Genomic DNA, 23306 nt, shown 5'->3' with positions numbered 1-23306 from the left:
ACGCCGGAGTAAAACACTCCGGTTTTTACTCCGGCGTCGGCACTTAGACTCCCGTTGGGAGAATCCTGCCCATTCTGTCTTTATGAATGCTTGGCTAAGTTTCAAAAGCAACATTTATTGCAGCAGGGGGTTCTGAATTGGCAGTTTGAGTGACAATTTAAAGAGACTATTAAATAAATAGTTGTCTTTGATGTGGGACCTGGATAGAAATGTGTTTGTTTTGATAAGAGATGAACCATTTAAAGCTTTGAATGAGTTTTTTTGATAGAGTCCTGCACAATAGACTTTTGAGCAGAATTTGAGCTCATGGAATAAGAGGGATGGTAGCAATTGGATGAGCGATGGGAAACAGAGTGTAGTGGTTGGTGAATGTTTTTAAGGCTGATTAAAGGTATATATTGGAATTTCCCAGAGGTGAATTTTTCCTTTTCCTGTTATATATAAATAACCTGAATCTTGGTGTCCATGACACAATTTCAAAATTTTCAGGCAAAGCAAAATTTGGAAGAATTGTGAATTGTGAGGATAGGTTGGTGGAGCGGGTGGCAGATGAGGTGCAATGCAGAGTATTGCGAATTGATTCATTTTGGTCGGAGGAACGTGGAGAGACAATATAAAATAAAAGATTCAACTCTAAAGGGGTAGAAGAGCAGAGAAACCTGGGTTTATGTGTTGATAAGCTAATGAGGGTAGCAGGACTGATTGAGAGCATGATTAATAAAACATATGTTATTTTAGGCTTAATAAATAGAGTACAAGAGCAAGGAGGTTATGTTGAACTTTATAAGACACTGGTTTGACCTCAGCTGGAATATTATGTCCAGTTCCAGTTGCCACACTTTAGGAAGGAGGTGTTTTTGAGAGGATGTAAAAAGGGATTCATGAGACTGGTTCCAGGGTTGAGAAACCTCGGTGATGAAAATAGATTGGAGAAGTTAGATCTGTTTTCCTCGGGGAAAAGAAGGCTGAGAAGAGATGCAATAGAGGCGTTCAACATCATGAGAGGTCTGGATAGAGTAGCTAGAAAGAAACTGTTCCAGTCCCGAATGGATCAAGAACACGGGGGCAGAGATTTTAAAATAATTGGGCAGAAGAAGCAAACGTGATCTGAGAAAAGCTTTTCCACACAACAAGTGGTTAAGGTCTGGAATGCACTGCCTGAGAGTGTGGAGGAGGCAGGCAGGTTCAACTGAAACATTCAAAAGGAGATGTTATCTGCAAAGGAAGAATCTGTCCTCTGTGAGGTATGTATCATTTTAGGTCAATCATATTTTCAAGTTACTTTAATAAATGTTCTGCCTTTCACAATGTTCGATTTCCCAATTGTTATAACCCTTGTGGAGGTCACAGTATAAGGACTATCAGATACCCTGTGACCTCCACAGAATATGAACTTCTCTGGTAACGAGGTGGGGGATTTCCCCTTAACAAGGTGAAACGTCACCAGTATATAAACCCCGAACCTGGGTGCAGGTCGAGGAAGGAGACCCTTCGGGGAGTGAAGGTTATTGTACATCAAAATAAACCCAGTCTTTGTTTTCTACCTGCTTGTCTATCCAAGCTACTTTGGCAGATTCTACACCAACTACACCAATGCATTACACAATTAAATTAATTTGAAGTACAATCGCGTTGTAGTCACTTGTGGCAACCAATTGCATAGAGTAAGGTCTCACAAACAGCAGTGAGATAAAGGCCGGAATTCTCTGGCCGTTGGGATTTTGTATTCTTGCTGGCACCGCACCCTGCCTGCGGATTTCGCTGCTAGCAGTGAGAGTAAAGAATCCAGCCGCCAGCGAATGGTGCGCCACCGGGAAACCCTCTGTTGGGGGCACGGAGAAGCCAGAATTGGAATAGTCCAGTTCAGAATCAGAATCACTATAGTGCAGAAGGAGGCCATTCATCCCCATTGAGTCTGCACCGATCTAAACCCATGCCTCCACCCTATCCCAGTAACCCCACCTAACCTTTTGGACACTAAGGGGCAATTTAGTATGGCCAATCCACCTAACCTCACATCTTTGGACTGTGGGAGGAAACCGGAGCACCCAGAGGAAACCCACGCAGACAAGGGGAGAAAGTGCAAGCTCCAGGGCAGCTTGGGCAGCACAGTAGCACAAGTGGATAGCACCGTGGCTTCACAGCGCCAGGGTCCCAGGTACGATTCCCCGCTGTTTTATTACCTTGTTCTAGAGTCGCCAGGTATCTTAATGATACCACCACGGGGTTCAAGTTCAAGTGCTGATCAATGACTCAGTACACCAGTTAGTAAGGTTCAAATCAAAACACGTTTATTATATACACAGTTAATCGCTACTCATTCATAAACACTAAGAAACTAGGCTACCTCTACCACTACAGGCCAATACTTATCTTTGGAAAGGAAACCCACTGGGTCAGGGAACAATGGCCTCTTGTTCAATCCTGGGCTGCAGGCTTCCAACTGGTATGGACTAAGGGTCAGGAGCACCTATCCCGTAGCGTGCGTTGACTGGACACTTACTTGGTGGTGCAGCTGCAAGGCAGTTCAGGGTCAAGTGTTGTTTCAATCTGCTGCGTGACCCTGCCGAGAAGTCTATCGTGCGAGACTGCCAAGAGGAACTGCCAAGAGACTGAATTGAACTTGGGACCTGTCTTTTATAGGCCCTAGAGGCTTCGCGCCCTTTTGGGCGGACCCCGTCCATGACTCCAATCGATTGGATCACTGGCCCTCATCGCTGGGCGTTCCTTGGGTGCTCGTTAGCCTCTTTTGTCTTGGACTCCTGCTGGCGCCGAGGATTCTGGCTTTGCTTTGGTTATTCTTGATTGTTACCATTGTGCCCGGGAATTGCTCATTTAATATGTATGGCTGCTGGTTTCAGTGTTGTCTGCTTTCTGCGGACTGGATACAGAAAGGGACTCTGCAAACTGCTTGTTTTTGAACATTGTCCATTTTTCCCTGCGCTCTTTGCGAATCTCCATTTTGACTCGGGAAGTGGCCAACCCAGGTGGCTACAGGTGGAAGTGAGGGCTTAAGTGGGTTGGTGCAGACTCGATGGGCCGAATGGCCTCCTGCACTGTATGTTCTATCCACACAGACAGTGATCCAATGTTGGATTCGAACCCGGGTCTCTGGCTCTGTGAGGAAGCAGTGCTAACCACTGTGCCACCATAGGTTATCTCAGAGGATTGCGGGGCTGGAAGAGATTGTGGAGATAGGGAGAGGCCAACCAAGGAGGGATTTGAAAACAAGGTTGAGACTTTTAAAATCGAAGCGTTGTTTAACTGTGAGCCACTTTAGGTCGTTGAACTTGGGGGTGAGGGCTAGAGGGGATTACCTGTCTGCGGGGAGGGGGATTGGGGGGGGGGGGGGGGGGGGGGGGGTGCAGTTGCGGCAGCAGGTAACTGCAGAAGGATTTCTCAACCCCCTTTCCAACCCCTCCCCTTACCAATGATGCCCTGGTTGATTTTTTTTTACTGTTACTTGAATTTTTTTAAATGTTGGTGCGAGGGTGCCTCCATGTTGAAGCATCCTCTCAGTTGCTTACCCTCTCCTGCTGCACCTCTTAAGCTGGAAGGTCTCCAATTGGCCCAATAGTTTTGATAGCCTGCCTGCCACCCTTAATTGGACAGGGAACCCGACTCTCCATAACCAATTGAGGGGGTACCGTCATGAAAACCTCAGGATAGTAACTGTTCATCCCCCCCCCCCTCCCCCCCCAACCCTCTTGGGAGCAGCTTCAGACTCCTGCTCCCCATTCCCAAAGTCAACATCCAGCCCAGTGGGTTACACAGTTCACCACACAGGGTGCGTCATTTATTTTCTGTCACCAAGAGTAGCAGTAGTATTTTTATGTTAACATTTTTATATTTTGGATTATTGAGTCTGATGAAGTTATAAAATCCAACAATCTGTTTCCCCTTCTCTGCTTTGTTGAGTAACAACCTGAAGGTTTTGACATTTGGCTTGGGGAGGCCTGTTCTTAAAACTTAAAAAAAAACATTTTATTACGGCATTTATGGTTTTATAACAATAGACGATACAAATACAAATGTCAACATAATTCTGTGCGTAACACATCCCTCTATAACAACGAAACAACCTTGTCCTGCATGATGTAGAAGCGGAAAGATCGAAACCTGCCTTCACGTAAAATCCCTCACCTGCAGATATCGAAACCCATTCCCTCCCGGCAATTCGAACTCCTCCTCCAAATCCTCCAAACAGGGAAAGCTCCCATCAATAAATAGATCCCCAACCTCTCAATCCCCGCTCTCTGCCACCTCTGAAACCCCCCATCCAACCTCCCCGGGACATACTGGTGATTACCACAAATTGTAGCCCACACCGACACTCCCTTCACTCCCATATGCTTCCGCCACTGCCCCCAAACTCTCAGCCGCCACCACCACCGGGCTTGTGGAGTACCGGGCCGGCAAGAACGGCAAAGGAGCCATTACCAATGCCCCCAAACTTGCCGCCCAGTGATAGTTACTAAAGTTCAGCAGCGCCAGCCCCCCCCCCCCCCCCCCCCCCCCCCTCCCGGCTCCGCTCCAGCAGTACCTTCTTTACTCGCGTACACAAACCTAGAGATCACCCTATTCACCCGCTTTAAAAAGGCCATTGGTAGGGAAGCACTGGAAATCACACAAAATTCTCAGGAGAACCATCATTTTATGGTCTGTACCCTCCCCGCCAGTGACAATGGGAGCATGCCCCTTCTCCGGGAGCCACCCTTCATTTGTTCAACTAACCGGGCCAGATTTAATTTATGCAATTGCTCCCATCCCCGTGCCACCTGAATTCCCAAGTATCGAAAACTCCCATCCACCACTTTAAACTGCAACTCCCCCAATCTCCTCTCTTGCCCCCTTGCCTGGATCACAAAATCCCCGGACTAGCCCCTTCCAGTCCTTTGACACTCTCAGCGCCATCGCCAATGGCTCTACAGCCAAGGCAAATAACAGTGGGGAGCATGGACATCCCTGCCTCGTCCCCTGGTGGAGTCTAAAGTAGTTTGAACTCACCCGGTTCGTCTGCACACTCGACACCAGTACCTGGTATAGCAACCGAACCCAGTCAATAAAGCCCTGCCCAAACCCAAACCGTCCAAGGACTGCCCACAAATAATTCCATTCCACGGTTGAAGGCCTTTTCCGCGTCCATAACGACCACTACCTCCACCTCCCTCCGCTCGGAGGGCATCATGGTCACATTTAGGAGCCTTCTAACGTTGACGTTATCTGCCTACCTTTAATAAACCGCAGCTGGTCTTCTCTTATCCGGAACACAGTCCACTATCTTTGAGGTCAAAATTGTGGCCAACAATTTGGCTTCAACATTCCATAGGAGATTGGTCTGTATGACCCACATAGCTCTGGGTCCTTCTCCCGCTTCAGGATCAATGAGATCGAAGCCCGAGACATTGTTGGGGGAGGGACACCCCGCTCCTTTGCCTCATTAAATACCCTCACCAGCAGCGGGCCCAGCATCCCAGAAAACCTCTTGTAAAATTCCACATGGTAGCCGTTCGGTCCTTGGACCTTGCCTGACTGTATGGCCTCCAATTCCTCTACTACTTCTACTATCCCCATCGGGGCTCCCAACCCCTCCACTAACCCTGCCTCCACCTTCGGAAGCTCCAACCCTTCCAAAAACTGCCTCATCCCCTCCACCCAGCTGGGGATTCCAACTCATACAGCCGACTATAAACCTCCTTGAACACTCCATTCACCATTGCTGGGTCCAAGACCGTATTCCCCCCCTCTGTCCATCACTCTTCCTATCTCCCTGGCCACCTCCCTCTTCCTTAGCTGGTGTGCTAGCATCCTACTGCCCTTCTTCCCATAGTGAAAAATCTCCCCCCTTGCCTTCCTCAACTGCCCCATGCCTTCCTTGTGGATATCAAACCAAACTCCATCTGCAGCTTCTGCCGCTCCATCATCAACCCCGCCTCCGGGGCTTCAGAATACCTTCTGTCCACCTGGAGTATCTTCCTCAACAGCCTATCCATCTCTACCCGCTCCAACTTCTCCCTATGAGCCCATATCAGCCTCCCCGGACAGGTGCTGGAATGTGGCGACTAGGGGCTTTTCACAGTAACTTCATTGAAGCCTACTCGTGACAATAAGCGATTTTCATTTTTCATTTCATTTCATATCGAAATTAGCTCCCCCCGAACCATTGCCTTCAGTACTTCCCATACCGTTGCTGCCGAAACTCCCCGACCCCCCCCCCCCCCCCCCCCCCCCCCCCCCCCCCCCCCCGCCATCTGTTCCATAAAACCCTTTAGCTCCTTCGCTGCGGCTGACAACCTCCCTGTCCTTAAACTCGACCGATCCAATCTCGGATCAATTACCCTTTTGAACTGTTCCCCCCCCCCCCCCATGATCAGCTTATGCAATCCTCCCCATGATCAACTTATGCGAGTCCCAGGTCCGGAATCTTCCCTAATACCCACCTCATAAACTCTGCGTCGTCTCAGTTTGGTGTGTAAACATTCATTAATCCAGCTTCCCACTCACCATGATATACCTACCGCCCCCCCCCCCCCCCCACACCGAGTCCGCCACTATATTCCCTACCTCAAATGACACCCGCTTATTGATCAAAATCGCAACCCACTTCATTTTTAGAGTCTAGCCCCGAATGAAATACCTGCCCAACGCACCCCTTCCTCAGCCTAGTCTGATCCACTACCCTCAGGTGTGTCTCTTGTAACATTGCCACATCCACCTTCAACCTCCTCAAATGCGTGAATACGCACGCGAGCCCTCTTGACCGGCCCATTCAGCCTTCTCATGTTCCATGTGATCTGCTCCCAACCAAGCCCCACCTCTTCCACCCCCCGATCAACCATCACCCTTCTTAGGCCAACCGGCAGCTCGCGTCCCGAGCCTCCTCAGGCCCGCCCACGGGCACCCACTGTCCTCGGCCTCCAATTTGTCTCCCAGCCCCAGTCCCTCCCCTGAACAATTCCCCCCTCCTCCCCACTAACAAAACAACAATCCCAACCCCCCCCCCCCCCCATATCAAACTAGTCACCTGCTCGCCCCCCAATGTGCTTCCATTAGCTAGCCCGCCCAACTAGCCTGGTAACGCCGCCCAAGGCGCCAAGCATCCTACCCCCCATTGTTCTCCCTCCCACCCGCTCAAACATACATATGCAAAATGTAACAATCCCCAACAAACAGAAAGAAGCAAATTCCACCCACCATCTCCCCACAAGAACGAAGTTAACCCACATACAAAACTGAGCAACGGCCCACAAATTGGTACAAAAACACAGCTCATAAAGAAAATAAATTTTAGCAGCACAGGCACAGAATTGCTCGCCCCTAAGTTCAATGTCCTCCATCACCTGCCAGTCCCCTGTCCTTAACAAAGTTCATTGCCTCATCCGGCAATCCGGAATAAAGTCCTTGACCCTCCTAAGTGACCCACAAACGAGCTGGGTACAACATGCCGAACTTCACCCCCTTCTTGAAGAGGGCCGTTTTAACTTTGTTAAAGTTCCACACCCAACTCCTGGTAAATGCGCAGCTCGTTATTTTCCCATTTACAGCTCCTCGTCTGCCTGGCCCACCTCAAGATCTGTTCCTTATCCAGGAACCGGTGCATTCATACCACCACCACCCTCGGCGGCTCATTCATCCGTGACTTCCTCGCAAGCGCTCTGTGCGCCCTGTCCACTTCCAAGGGCCGAGTAAATGCTTCTTCGCCTAGTAGCTTCTCGAACATACGCGCCACGTATGCCCCTGCGCCCGATCCCTCGATGCCCTCCGGGAGACTAACGATCCTCAAATTCTGCCTGCGTGACTTGTTATCCTCCACCTTCTCCTGCCGCCATTTCTGGTGGTCCTTCATCAGATCCATCTCTACTACCATAGCGGTTAGCTGGTCCTTGTGCTCAGCCATCTTCTCCTCCACCTTTTGGATCGCCAGACCCTGGGCTTCCAATCTTTGCTCCACCCGATTAATCCTTGTCTTAATCAGGTCCAGGCACTCCTGTCTTTTCTTGGCGAAGCTCTCCTGAAGGAATTTCACCAGCTGTTCCGTTGACCACTGGGCCGGCAATCCCAGCTGCTGACCCGCCGCCATGCTTTCCTGTGCCACTGACTCCACTCTCTTCTTTGCCCAACAATCTCTTCTTTGCAGACCACTTCTGGTCCCCGACTCCATAAACTGGTGGGGGATTCCTCTTCTCTACCTCACCAGTCTCCAATTTTAACCGATCAAATCCTCCATAAGTCGGGGGAAAAGGTCCCAAAAGTCCACCACCAGCGGGAGCTACCAAATAAGCGACCTCTCACTCCATGGCCGCCACCGGAAGTCGCCTGTTCTTAAAACTTGAGAACAAAAACCCTCGGCATGAGTCGATGTTGGTGATAATCAGGGAATGTTGCAAACATACAATATTGCACACATGATTTTTAATGAAATACTGGTACATTTTAAAACCGGGAAACAAGATTATTTGTAGTTTTCAGGTAAAGCAATATGAAATGGCATAAGGGCATGGGGACAATTAGACCCAGGATGTTCAAATATAATAGCTATACGAGGCCCACGTGGATACTGTAACTAATCTCCCCATGGGGCTTGTGGAATATGAGCTTCCCCACTCGTGGGCAGTGGCCAGCCCAGCTGGGGTTCGTAGTAACTGAGTATAAAGGCCGGCCCATAAAGGCACGTACAGCATATTGCTTTTACAATGGGACTGTGTTGTATGAATAGTTCACTGTCATGACAGCCTTTAAATGACCCTGATTAAAATCTGTGTTCTTCCTACCGCTGACTTTCTGGGTCTTAATACTGTACCATACATTTGGTAATTATTTAACATCTAATACAAAAATTTCCAGTTCCCATTTCTCACTTTGCAATTACACCCTCCCACCTATCGTGATGCTCCAATGCCTCAACTGGTGGGAGGCTATAATTACCACATGACCTGTTTACGCCCAACCTTCCGACCTTTGGCCTCTGCACCTCCCTGACACATCCTCTTGCCGAACCTCCTGTTCCTTGACTTCACCGTCTTGACACTTCCCTCTCTTGAACCTACATTCCCCTTCAAGATTTGATCTAATGCTGGAGCTCCTGGTTTGTGGAAGTGCAAGCCCCGGTGGTACAGATGTGACAAGCTGGGACTGTCATGATCCATGTTTTCTTTTAAATGCCCCACACATCACTTCTCTCTACTGAACCCTTGCTGTGAGCGAGGGCTCTGAGGAGGAGCGGCTCCGGCAAGAGGCAGGAGGAACAGGAGGACCGGCAGCAAATTGGAGCGTTAGAGAGGAGAGGCCACTCCAAAATGGCACCAATCAGGTCACATGGGGAACGATGGTAAAACAGATCTTGCAATAATTACAGACCCAGTTAATTTGCTAATATTAAAACAAAACATCATTAAGCGGGGACTTGCTGTACTTGTTTCTCACTTTTTCTCCTATCTTTTTAACTGGGAGGTAGTGTGAGATTACACGGAATTCATGGTCCTCAGATGTTTCCTTTTCAACAACCCCCACTCATACTTCCATGTACTTTCTCACTCTGTGTGAAATACTCAACTCTTAAATCTTCTGCACCCCCTGTTCTTCTGATGCTCACCTCTACCTACTGAAACCATTTCCCCCAAATCTTCCCTTCATATCAGTTCCTAACAAAGGGGCTTTATTTGCTTTCATAATTTCAACATTTAAGAAAATCATTTTAGAATGAGGAAAGACACTAACGCTCTGCTCTCTGGAAATGCACCTTTCACTCAATGGTAAAGTGTTATTCTCCACAATAAATTGTATACTATACATCAAGACTCCGTTAGCATTGAAAATACATATCACAGCACCAGCTACGGGGGTGGGGGGGGGGGGGGGGGAGTTGGATGGCGATCAAGAGATGGAACACAGGCTGCAAGGTTCATGATTGAAAGAGTCTATAAATAAGAATATTCAACCTCAAAGAGTCAATGACAAAATAAATCAAAATCACCCATGCAAATAGGGCGGCACAGTGGTTGGCACTGCTGCCTCACAGCGGCAGGAACCCGGGTTCAATTCCAGTTTGGATCACTGTCTGTGTGGAGTTTGCAGTTTCTCCCCATGTCTTTGTGGCTTTCCTCCGGGTGCTCCAGTTTCCTCCCACAGTCCAAAGATGTGCAGGCTAGGTGGATTGGCCATGCTAAATTGTCCCTTATTGTCCAGGGATCTATATCTTAGGTTGTGGGGTTAGGGGAATATGGGGTAAATGCGTATGGGCAGAGTGCTCATTTGAAGAGTTGGTGCAGACTCGATAGGCCGAATGGCCTTCTTCTGCACTGTTAGGATTCTATGATTCTATTCTATGAAATATATAAGGACATTTGAACATCTGATAACAAGCATTTTTTAAAAAAATCAATTTAAACCAAAGAGATTTCCAAGAAATAAATCACCTCAGCACCAGTGGCCTGCCAGAGGAGCAGTGAATGGCCGCAGACTGAGGATGGGGTAGGGGTGGGCAGCTGTATCAACAGAGTGGAAGGAGAAGCAGGCTATACAGTATTGACCGAAATGGAGAGGACCTGAATAAAAGAAGTTAAGTGCATTTATATAGAACCTTTCACAGTCACAGGGTGTCCCCAAAATGCATTACAGAGGATATAGTGCTTCTGAAGTGTAGCCAGTGTTGGATTGTGGCAACCAATTTGCACACAGCAAGATCCCATCAATGCCAATTTGACAGTGACCAGATAATCAATTTTTAGTGATGTTGGCTGGGGGATAAGTATTAGCCAGGACACTGGGGAGAACACCCCTGCTCTTCTTTGAAACAGTGCCTTCAATGTCCCTTTGAGTGAAAAGACGAGGCTTCAGTTTAACACCTCATCCGAAAGTTGCCTCTTGCGACAGTGCAGTGCTCCCTCAGCGCTTCCCTGGAGTGTCAACCTGGATTTTGTGCTCTGGGCTGAGGAACAAACCTACGTCCTACTTAGAGACGAAGATGTTACCTCAGCCATCAGCAGTTAGGAACCAGCTCAGTGAGAGGGACAGTTCTCGATTTTCTTCAGTGAACCTGTCTGTGTTTACACTTTTCAGGATCCTTTATTTTCAGGTCAGAAACCTCAAACCAAGTTTATTTGGGGCATTTTAAACTGGGCCCACCAAGGCAGGCTTACACATCTGGCTTTCTGATTCTGCCAACAATCAGGAATTATCCAACATTGTCATTTGGTAAGCATAAAGACATTCAGAACTCACAAAACAGTTGATAGATTAAACCTATGATTATACCTGTCAATTCTGGATGTATGGACGGGGGAGTAAAGGTGGTGAAGGTGGCCACATGTTACACTGCATCCATTGCTATCGATATTTCACATGGGAGAGGCTGATCTGTTCAAGTAACAGGTTTGGTGAAACATGCAATATGTTGGAATTTTTGTTTCAACTTTATTTTGGACAACAGAAATGACAGTTACTGAGAGGAAAAATATCAGAAAGCATTTTGAGAGAAATGTAGGAACCCAGTGGCCAGCCCACTTGATCACAGTGCTGAATTTTCATTCGGAGTTGCATTATGAATTAGGAACTTGTAATGGAAAAAAATTAACACTAAAATGTAGCCTGAACATAACAACAAGAACCCCCAATGGTGCCCACAGGAAGTGTGTCAAGATTTCTCCCTCAATCAACACCTAAAAAAAAATGGGCGGGATTCTTTGGCCTCACAGCCGCTGGGAATTCCGATCGAAGCCACCCCAAACCGCCGGGAAACCCACGGGCAGGGGTGCACTGCCGGGGGGACCAGAGAATCCCGCCTCCAGCAAACGACCGTAAAATTCCGATCACTATCTGGTCATTATCTGTGAACGTGCTGTGTACTAATTGCCTGCTGTGCTGCCCACGTTCCACCAGGGACTACACTAAACATTTCCACATATGATTTTGAATGCACCATCTTCTTTGCTGTCTCGGAACCACATTAAATATTTTGTTCAAACTAATTACGTTGTGCTTGATCATCTAATCATTTCTATATTGTACAGTTCAATCTTCTGTTGCAAAAAGTATGAAAAGTATGAGAAGACTTTCCCGACTGTTTCCTAATTCTCAATTTTTTTTTTCTTCTCTCTTACCAGACGACCCAAGAAGCAAAGCCTGAGAGGTAATGCAGCATCCCATCCATACTTGATTGCAGCTGTAACAATACCCATTCTGTTTTCTGTGCCTGTAGTTTATATGGGAGTTAACTGATAACCAGGAGTACCTGCAAAAACAGATCTCTTCTCATTAGAACCACACAGGTTACGAGTCATATAATGGAAGCGTTTAAAATAGAAAGGGTGGATGGAAGCAGAGAGGGTGCCATGTGTTGTAGTTGTACCATTCCCTCCCTCTGGGCCTGATGCTCCAGGTTCAAGTTCCACTCCGGCATTTGATGGCCATGGAAGATGCGCTCATAATGTGGTTTATTATCGGTAAAAGCAAATTACTGCGGATGCTGGAATCTCAAACAAAAACAGAAAATACTGGACAATCTCATCAGGTCTGACAAAATCTGTGGAGAGAGAATGAAACTAATGTTTCAAGTCCGCATGACTCTATGTCAAAGCTCTTTGTTTATTATCAGCCTGTAAATCCTTCCAATGTGCCTGATTGGCCATGCTGCAGAAGGCAATAACAAACCACTGCAGTACTTTGATCAGCATAATCATGAACCAACCCAATGGAAATTCATGGTCGCCAACATGGGGGCCTGGTACATGGAGGAGGAGGAGGAGATAAAAGAAGAACAATTCCTGTAGTTCAGGGGCCTAGAGTAAGGGGCCACTGTACAGGATTATATATTTTGGATTAGAACAGAGATGAGGAGAAACCTCCTTACGCAGAGTTGTGAGCTGTAGAATTCACTTGCAGAGTTAGTGGTTGAGGCAGACACCGATGTTAACAGTGAAACTCACAGAATTTCAGAATTGTTACGATGTAGAAGAAGGCTATTCAGCCCATCGTGTCTGAAGTGGCTCGCCGAATGAGCATCCTGACTTAGTGCCATTTTCCCCACAACACTGCACATTGCTTCCATTCATATCATTAATCTCTTACCCTCGATTGAACCTGCCTCCACCACACATCCAGGCCGTGCATTCCAGACCCCAACCACTTGCTGTGTGAAAAAAGTTTTCTCTCAGATCACATTTTCTTCTTTTGCAAATCACTTTAAATCTGTGCCCTCACGGTCTTGACCCTTTTAAGAGGGGGAACAGTTTTTCATCATCTATCCTGGACAGCTCCCTCATCATTTTCAACACCTCTATCAAATCTCCTCTTAGCCTTCTTCTGCCCAAGGCGAACAGTCCCAGCCTTTCCAATCTATCCTGAAACCAAAGTTTCTCATCCCAGGAACCGCTCTTGTAAACCTCTTCTGTGCTTCTTAATGTGTTCACATCCTTCCTATAGTGTGGCACCCAGAACTCTACAAAATAATCCAGCTGAGGTCTAACTAGAGTCTTGCATAAGTTCCTTGCTTATGTACTCTTATGCTCCTGAAGCCCAGAATACTATATGCTTTATTAACTTCTCTCCACCTGTCCCGCTACCTTTTAATGATCTATGTACAGATAAACCCAGGTCTCTCTGTTCCTCCATCCCCTTTAGAATATTACCCCTTATTTCATATTGTCTCTCTATGTTCCTCCTGCAAAAATGGAACAGCTCACACTTCTCAGCATTGAACTTCATCTGCCACCTATCTGCCCACTCCACCAACGTATCTATGTCCTTTTGAAGATCTACACTATCCTCCTAACAGTTTGCCATGCTTCCAAGTTTTGTATCAGCTGCAACTTTTCTAATTGTCCCCTGCACACCCAGATCTAGAGCATTTAAAAACCAGGAAAAGCAAGGGTCCCAACACCAATCCCATTACAAACCTTTCTCCAGCCTAAAAAATATCCATCAACCACTACTCGCTGTTTTCTGTTACTCAGCCAATTCTGTATTCATGTTCCTACCGTCTCTTTTATTCCTTGAGTTATGACTCTTCTTACAAGTCTCTAGTCCAGTGAATGCCATTGGAAGTCCATGTACACCAGGTCACAGATTATTGGAACGATTAGGTGGCTGAAGTGATATGGGAAGAGGGCGGGTAAATGTGAATCGGACAAGTTGCTCATGTGGAGAGTAAGCACTGAGCCAGATCAGGAGAAATTAGGAAGGGTGATCAAAAGTTTGATTAAAATGATGGATTGGGACGGCATGGTGGCACAGTGGTTAGCACTGCTGCCTCACAGCGCCAAAGATCCGGGTTCAATTCCAGCCTTGGGCCACTGCCTGCGTGGAGTTTGCACATTCTACCCATGTCCGCGCAGTTTCCGGTTTCCTCCCACAGTCCAAAGGTGTGCTTGTTAGGTAGATTGGCCATGATCAATTGCCCCTTAGTGTTGAGGGATGTGCCGGTTAGGTTATGAGGTGACAGGGATAGGAGGGAGTGGGCAAGGGTGGAGTGCTCATTCGAAGGGTCGGTGCAGACTCGATGGGCCGAATTGCCTTCTTCTGCACTTTAAGGATACTATGATTTTAAAGAGCATCTGTAAATAGAGAGAGGGGAGTAGTTAGGGGGCAATGACAGAGTTTTATGTCTCAGGCGGTTGAATGTATGGTTACTAATGGCGGAATGATTAAAATTGGGGTTGCTCAAGCGGCCAGAATTGAACGAGTGCAGAAAGTTGATGAATTCTCAGGAGAGGAATGGACACCTTAAACTCCTTTAAGAAGGATGAAATTATAATATTCGCTTTGGTGCAGAAGGGCTGCAAAATCTGAATGAAACAGATACTTGAGAGTCCCTTCTGAGTTTGCATTTACATAGAATTGGAGAAGTTAGTGGAAGTCATGATGAAATTATGCCAGCTCTGATCGGGGCACACAGTAAGTAAATGTCCATTTCTGGTGACTGGGACACAAGGCAGATACTGAAGGATTGTTGGCAGTGCAGAGATCCGAGTTATGAGAAAAAACTGGAGGGATTTGGCTTCTTCAGTTGTGAGAACCTTTTCATTCATTTAACTGCAGCTGGAGAATCTTCATGTTCCCACACCAGTAAAGTAAGATAAAGTCGTCATAGTCCCAGATGACCATGGGCTGCTTTCTCCTTTATGACGGAAAGATGACTGGGGGTGATTTAACGTGAGGATCACCACACCAGTAATGCTTCTGTGAAGAAGCTTGGGACATTTCATTGCATAAAAATAATTTAGACATGCAATTATTGTGGTCATTATTATTATTATGGAGGTGGTTGTATAGAAAGGCACATATAATTCAGGGAATGGAAGTAGCAAATCTGGAATATTACTTTAAACATTAAGAGCAGAACAAGGGCTCATGGTTTACAACTGTAAAATGCAAGTTGCAGAGGTTTTCTTGACACCATTGCCGCCGATCTTAAGTTAGCAGCCCATTTTATTTCAATAAGAATATAAAAACAAATACATTTAAAAATACCATTTCTAAAATTGCCAATGTGAAAAATGAAAATGAAAATCGCTTATTGTCACGAGTAGGCTTCGAATGAAGTTACTGTGAAAAGACCCTAGTTGCCACATTCCAGCGCCTGTTCGGGGAGGCTGTTAAGGGAATGTCACCAAATTGTTGGGGGGCAGTCAATACTGAGGAGAGCTGCGGCAAATTACAGGAGGGCATTAATAAGGCCACAAAATGAATGCACACTTGGCAAATGAAGTTCAACATAGATTAACGTGAGGTGGTGCACTCATTACTTCAAAGGTGCAATTCGAAGTGAGGTGTAGGAACAATAAGGATATTCAAGTATAAATACACCGATCACTAAAATTTGTTTCACAGATCAACAAGGCCACAATAAAGCAAACTAAGAATTAGACTGTATGAATTGACAAATGGGGAATTTATGCTCAACCTGTTTTGTTAGGCCACTCTTAAGCAGTTCTAGTCACCGTATTGTAAAAATGATATAGAAAGGGCAGAGAAAATTTACAAAGAAGCAGCCATAAATATATAAGCCAGGAAAGGATATCAAGCAGCTCTAGCAAAACTGGAGTCAATTGAAATCAGAGGAAAACTCTCCACTGGTTGGAATCATATCTTGCAGGAAGGAAGATAGTTGTGATTGTTGGAGGTTAATCATCTCAGTCCCCAAGCATCGCTGCAGGAGTTCCTCGGGGTAGTGCCCTAGGCCCAACCATCTTCCACTGCTTCATCAATGACCTTCCCTCCATCATAAAGTCAGAAGTGTGGATGTTCACTGATGTTTGCACAATGTTCAGCACCAATCGTGACTCCTCAAATGCTGAAACAATCCATTTGCAATAAGTCCTGGACATTATTCCGGATTGGGCTGACATGTGGCAGGTAACATTTATGCCAAACAAGTACTAGGCAAAGACTGTCTCCAACAAGAGAGAATCCAACCATCTCTCCTTGATATTCAGTGGCATTACCATTTCTGAATCTCCCACTATCAACATCCTGGGGGTGACCATCGACCAGAAACTGAAGTGGACGAGCCATATAAATACGGTGGCTACAAGAGCAGGTCAGAGGCCAAGAATCACCTTTCGACTCCCCAAAAGCCTGTCCACAATTTACAAGCAACAAGTCGGGAGCGTGATGGGATACTCTCCACTTGCATGGGTGAGTGTGGCTCCAACAACATTCTAGAAGCTTGACACAATTCAGAATGAGGCAGTTCACTTACTTGGCACCCCATCCTTAAACAGTCACACCATCCACAACCGATACATAGTGGCAGCCGTGTGCACTGTCTACAAGATACACTGCAGGATCTCACCAAGGCTCCTTCAACAGCACCTTCCAAACCTGTGACCCCCTACTATCTAAAAGGATAAGGGCAGCAGACACATGGGAACACTACCACCTGCAAGTTCACCTCTGAACCACACACCATCCTAATTTGGAAATATATCACTGTTCCTTCACTGTTGCTGGGTCAAAGTCCTGGAACTCCTTCCCTAACAGCAATGTGAGTGTACCCACACCCCATGGACTGCAGCGATTGAAGAAGGCAGCTCACCCATTACTTTCTCAGGGCAATTAGGGATGGGCAACAAATACTGGTCTAGCCAGCGACGCCGACATCCCGTGACAGAATAAATAGAAATAATGGTTTGATAGGCTGGGGGTTTTTTCTTCTGAAAAAAAAAGGAAGGCTGAGGAGTCACCTAATAGCGATTCAGTAAAATGTTGAATGGTTTTGATAGAGTGGATGCAGAGAGAATGGTTACTCTTGTGTTGGAAGAGCATAACTGGAGCCCGTCAATACAGGAAATTCACCAAGAAATTGAATAGTTAATTCAGAACTCCTTCACCCAGAGAGTGGTGAGAATATGGAACTCACTGTCACAGTAAGCAGCCGGAGTGAATAGTAGAGATACATTTAAGGGGAAGCTGGACAAATATATAAATGGGAAGGGATTAGAGGGTTACTCTGATAGATTAAGGTAAAACAAGATGGGAGGAGGCTCAGAGTAGAGCATGAACTCCAACATGTACTAGTAAGGCTGAATGGCTCGTTTATATGGCATATATCCTGTGTCATAAAAGCAGGAGGTGTAATCCAGGCGGCCAACTCATTATCACCCATTCTATACCATTGCACAGCCAGAATCTATCCCAGAGTGAGATCCATCACATTCAATTGTCTTCCAGTGCTGTGCAGCATTAAATAAAAGAGGATCAAACCATTGTCCTTTGTCATTCAGTGGCATTACCATCGCTGAATCCCCCACTGTCAACATCCTGGGGGTTATCATTAACCAGAAACTGAACTGGACTAGGCACATAAATACTGTGGCTACAAGAGTAGGTCAAAGGCTATGAGCCCTGCAAGCAACTCACCTCCTGATTCCCCCAATCTACAAGGCACAAGTCAGGAGCGTAATGGAAAACCCTCCGCTTGCCTGGATGAATGCAGTGCCAACAACACTCAAGAAGCTCAACACCATCCAGGACAAAGTAGCCTGTTTGATTGGTATCTCTTCCACAAACATTCACTCCCTCCACCACCGATGAACAGTAACAGCGGTGTGTATCCTTTACAAGATGCACTGCAGCAACTTACCAATGCTCCTTCGACATGTGCGGAGTCTGCATGTTCTCCCCATGTCCGCATGGGTTTTCTCCGGGTGCTCCGGTTTCCTCCCACAGTCTAAAGATGTGCGGGTAGGTGGATTGGCCATGATACATTGCCCCATAGTGTCCAAAGTTTAGGTGGGGGAGGCTGTGTTACTGGGGTAGGGTGCAGGTGTGGGCTTCGATAGGGTGCTCTTTCAGGGGCCAGTGCGGATTCGATGGGCCGAATGGCCTCCTGTGCTGTAAATTCTATGATTCTATGACATCTCCTTCCAAGCCCATGACCATTACCATCGAGAAAGACAAGAGCAGCAGATGCATGTGAACATCACCACCAGAAGGTTCCCTCCAAGTCACTCAACACTCAGACTTGGAAATATATCACCGCCGTTCCTTCACTCTTCCTGAATCAAAATCCTGGAACTCCCTCCCTAACAGCATTGTGGGTGTACCTACACCTCAGAGATTGCAGCAGTTCAAGAAGGCAGCTCAATGCCACCTTCTCGGCCGCAATTAGGGATGGGCAATAAATGCTGACCTAGCCAGCGATGCCCACATCCCGTAAATTAATTAAGAAAACCCCAGAGTCATTTAAGAACCAATTGGGTGGTGGACCAGGGGCCTTTTCTGGTTGGGTAAGCTGGGATCTGTCGCTCATCCGTTCAACCCCATCTGAGTGACTTTTAACACAAACACTGTTGCAGTGTTCAGCAGCTTCAGGCACTGGGTTTCAGAGCCCCCACCATCACTCTGTCATCCGAACTGGCAGAAAAATCTGTTCAAGATTAAGACTGAAACTTACTAATTTTGCTGTTTTGCTTTATGATATCAAGCAGCCCTTTCTATATATGACACTTCCTGAGGTAATTCATCTGTGTCACACGGAAATATGAATAGGATCTCTCAATTCCTTCTGGCAGGTACCTCAGTCTATGAAGACCAACCCCTTCTAAAAGCCTGTTTATTGAAAGCCTCATACTTGCATTATAAGCTTTCTGAATGGATCCAAATTTAATGTATAAGGGTCCTTCCTGTTTATTCCCTTATTTCCCTTTTGTTTATATTGCCGTTTTTATTTTTGATCCATGGATTATTAATGGACATGTATCTTTAAATCAAGCAGCAGAGAGGAGTGTGGAATGCAAAGTTACAGGAGATTACACTCTGCTAGTTTGAAGAGGAAACCTCAGGCGTTTCAGCACCATAGAGAGAGATGGGAGGGACATGGGTTTGATTGAATAGCTGGTGACCAATGAATTGTCCAAAAGGCTGTACTCTGCCTGGTAATAGGTGGTGACTGGATCTTATCCCTTGGGATGGTTCTCAGAGAACTCCGAGAGTAGTTGAGACTCAGACACACGAAGACAAGGACCTACTTTCTCTCACTTGCCAGACAGGCTGTGAGTTTTATTTCTGAAGCTACAGAGACACGAATGAATCTACGGTTAAAAAAAAAACTTCGAACTGAAAGCAAAGTTTGAAGAGGAATAAGGTGCTGGAAACAACAATCTAAAAGAAAGATTATCTTTCCTTTTACTTATGATTTTCATCCTTCCCTCCCCTCTGTCTGTCTTTTGTGTGTGCAGAGGGTGGGAACAAGTTAAAGTGGAGTGTTAGGAATTAGATAATAGTTAACCTGTTGTTTTTGCTGCATATTTCATTATAGTTCTTGTTATAAATAAACAGTAATTGTGTTTAAATTTACAAAACGGTAATTATTGGGCAGCCAAAGGCCAAAGACGTCAGGTATTTTTCTAAGTATTATTGGTTAATTCACTTGTGTTGCGACTCTGGGTCAGGTGCGGCTGGAATTGACCGCAAACTAGCCCAGGGTGTGGTAACAAATACTAGAGGGGCCCATTCAACAGATCAGATTCCATCTGGTAAAGCAGGTCAGATTAGGTCTTGTAAACTGTGTCAGCGAACATACATGGACTTAAACGGCAATTATTTATTTTAATTGACTGCACAAATATTGTGATAGTTGTATGAATAAAGTGTGGAACACTGAACTATTTGCAGCATGGAACCTTTTTAATGGGTAACTTTTATAATGCTCAAAGTATGCCTCGTGGAAAAACTAGCATGCAAATATTAAAGTCCAAACATATGATGCAAATTTGTAAAAAGCAATAACTCGAGCTGATTATTTTCATCGAGTTAGTTGGAGCTTTGGGATAATAAAGGATTAGCTGGTTTAATTACACCTTGGGTTTCCTATCATTCAAATCGATTGGACACTGGTGATTAATGACGAGTGAGTGACTAACAACCATCGGTCAGAAGGAGCAGCCTGTATAGTAACCAGGCAACAGAAACAAAAGCTGTGTTTGCAAGAAACATTTGATCATATTTCGCCCCCCTTCTTAAAAGATTTCCACCATTTCTACAATGATGAAGAATGTGAGAAGAGCAAAAAGCATCATAACAATAATAATCTTTATTTTCACAAGTATGCTTACATTAACAGTGCAATGAAGCTACTGTGAAAAGCCCCTAGTTGCCACATTCCGGTGCCTGTTCGGGGGCATCCTGGCAAAGATTTTCAACTTGCTAACCTAATGTAAAAGCGGGGTTAAGATTTCGTTCCCAGTGGTAGAAATGGCCCAGTTTAAATTTCCAATGAGATCAATGGTGATCGGATTCAGGCAGCTTCGATCTCGGGTAATCAAACCATGTCCGCAGCTTTACAAATGCTGGGAATTTGAAGAACAGAAAGTGCTGGGAATACCAAGGGGAGATGGTGTGGTTGTTGCAAATGATGGTAGTGGTAATGCCACTGGACTAGTAACCCAGAGGCCTAGGTTAATATCTGGGGACAGGAGTTCAAATATTACCAATGTAGCTGACGGAATTTAAATTCAATTAATAAAATCTGGAATAAAAAGCTAGTCTCAGTAATGGTGACCAGAAAACTATCATTGATTGTTGTAAAAATCCATCTGGTTCATTAATGTGTGAGTGGGATAGGAAGTGGGGCAGCAGAAATTTACTCAGAATCTTCGACACACAGAGTAATTCTCCGACTACTTTGGACAGGGCCACTACAGCAAAGAGGGGTGCTTTGATTGCACAGAACAGGGGTAATAGAAGAGTTCAGTGTGTGCCTGATTGGAACATCAGAGGTTAGTTTATTTGGTACTATATCTTTCGAGATTGAGACGGGTGTTAATCTAATATTGCTCTTGTCCCATGTAAGACCCTCTTGACCCAGCAGTGTTTAAATAATGCCAATTAAAATATTCACTCTGTTCCTTTCTCTGTTGCAGGAGCTTGTCACACCGTCGTCGCAGCTCTTTAGTTGTTTGTTTACCTGGGCTGGAGATATTTCCCGGGGATTTATTCATTTCTAATGGCACTGAGCATCTTTATCGTACAGCGTCAACACCCGCTCTGAGTACAGGTAAGCTCACAGACCTCTATGCCAGTCGTATCGGCTCTTCTAGATCCTGTTTGCGATGTTGACAGCTTGTATTTCAGAAGCTTGGTTTCTTGGGTATTCAGTGGGCTGTGCGTTGGCTAATTTGAAGAAATGTGACCTGCCGGATAAGATGGCAAAATTCTAAAGCCACCCCAATTTTCTCTTTCAGAGTCCAAGAAGTCAAAGTGGCCCTTCACCAAACGAGGAATGGTAATGCAGTGTAATGTTTTAATAGACTGTTTAATGTTCTGGCACTCCTTCAGAATTTGTAGGTGGAATATGATACAGATTGAACAAATAGTTCATGTATATTGGGCAACTTGTGTCAGACACGTCCCAAGATAGCAGTGAGTTGTACCTCAGTCACCTCTTTGTACATGAGATCGGGGAGGTTATCTTTCAGTGATTTTCTCAAACACAGAAAAACGTAGCAGGTACAAACTGGTTTAACCTGTTCTGAAGCTTAATCCTAATGCATTGTACCTCTGGTGGTATTAATTGTCTATTCATGTATCAATAACATCAATGACTAGGGGGATTTCTGATGATAGATTTGAGAAGCATTTACTTGTTTACAGATAGGTGACTAATAGAATATTGTTTTGGTTTGCAGGTCCCTGGGGTGTGGATAATTTATATGATGTTGGGCGGGATTCTCTGGTCCATCAGCCACGTGTTTCTCAGCCACACGTTGTTCGCCGGCAGCGGGATTCTATTTTCCCGCCAATTGTCAATGGGATTTCTCATTGTAACCACCCCACATTGCTGGGAAACCTGCAGACAGCGGTGCACTAGCTCATCCCTGGAACCATTCTTGTAAATCTTTTCTGTGCCCTCACTAATGCCTTTTCAAAATCAATTTATGGGATGGGGTCCCACTGGCAAGGCCAGCACATGTTGCCCATCCCCAATTGCCCTTCAGAACTGTTAAGAGTCAACCACATTGCTGTGGGTTTGGAGTCAGATGTCGGCCAAAGTAAAGACACAGGTTTCTTTCCCTAAAGGACATTAGATAATCAATGATATTGGTGGCACAGTAGCACAATGGGTAGCACTGTTGCTTCACAGCTCTAGTGTCCCAGGTTCAATTCCCGGCTTGGGTCATTGTCTGTGTGGAATCTGCACGTTTGCCCTCTGTCTGCGTGGGTTTCTTCCCGGTACTTCAGTTTCCTCCCACAAATCCCGAAAGATGTGCTGTTAGTAATTTGTACATTCTGAATTCTCCCTCCATGTACACAAACAGGCGCCGGAATGTGGTGACTAAGGACTTTTCACAGTAACTTCATTGCAGTGTTAGTGTCAGCCTACTTGTGACAGTAAAGATTATTTTAAAAATTAGTTGTCACAGACATTATTACTGATGTTAGCTTTCAATTGCAGTTTTATGGATTGAATTTAAGTTCACCAGCTGCCATTGGTGGGATTTGAACCTGTGTCCCCGGATCATTAACGTGGCCTCTGGAATTCCCACTATATTACCATCTCCCCAATAATCAACTTCATATCCTTCTTGATGTGTGGTGCCCAGAACTGGATTCAGTATTCCAGTTGAAGATGAACCAGTGTTTTATAAAGGTTCATCAGAGTCTCCTTACTTTTGTACACTATGACCCGATTTATAGATCTTGGGCTCCCATATTTCATTCTAACCACTTTCTCAGCCTATCTTGTTACCTTCAATGCATTGTGCACAAATGCCTTTAGAGACCTCAACACCTGCATTCTCTTTAAAATTAAATAAATCTGCTGTCCGGTCAATGTGATGCCAGTCTAACATGGGTAACACTTCTCTGTC

General features: G+C 45.6%; 1 protein-coding gene across 5 annotated transcripts in view; it reads left to right on the top strand.

The window, feature by feature from the left end:
- The window catches only part of plekhg7 (pleckstrin homology domain containing, family G (with RhoGef domain) member 7), a 125876-nt gene that overhangs the window by 45151 nt on the left and 57419 nt on the right, over positions 1–23306 (top strand). For all 5 annotated transcript variants that reach the window (XR_005462262.1, XR_005462263.1, XM_038810976.1 and 2 more), the window contains exons 3-5: positions 12102–12127; positions 21360–21493; positions 21681–21721. Coding sequence is in view for 3 of the 5 variants with exons in the window: in XM_038810976.1 (XP_038666904.1) it covers positions 12102–12127; positions 21360–21493; positions 21681–21721 (201 nt within the window). In the remaining 2 variants the exon portion in view is untranslated. The remainder of the gene's footprint in view (positions 1–12101; positions 12128–21359; positions 21494–21680; positions 21722–23306) is intronic.

This window comes from Scyliorhinus canicula, chromosome 11 (assembly GCF_902713615.1).
Source record: "Scyliorhinus canicula chromosome 11, sScyCan1.1, whole genome shotgun sequence".
Taxonomy (NCBI): domain Eukaryota; kingdom Metazoa; phylum Chordata; class Chondrichthyes; order Carcharhiniformes; family Scyliorhinidae; genus Scyliorhinus; species Scyliorhinus canicula.
The sequence above is the reverse complement of the archived record's forward strand: the minus strand, read 5'-3'. Positions and strand labels throughout refer to the sequence as shown.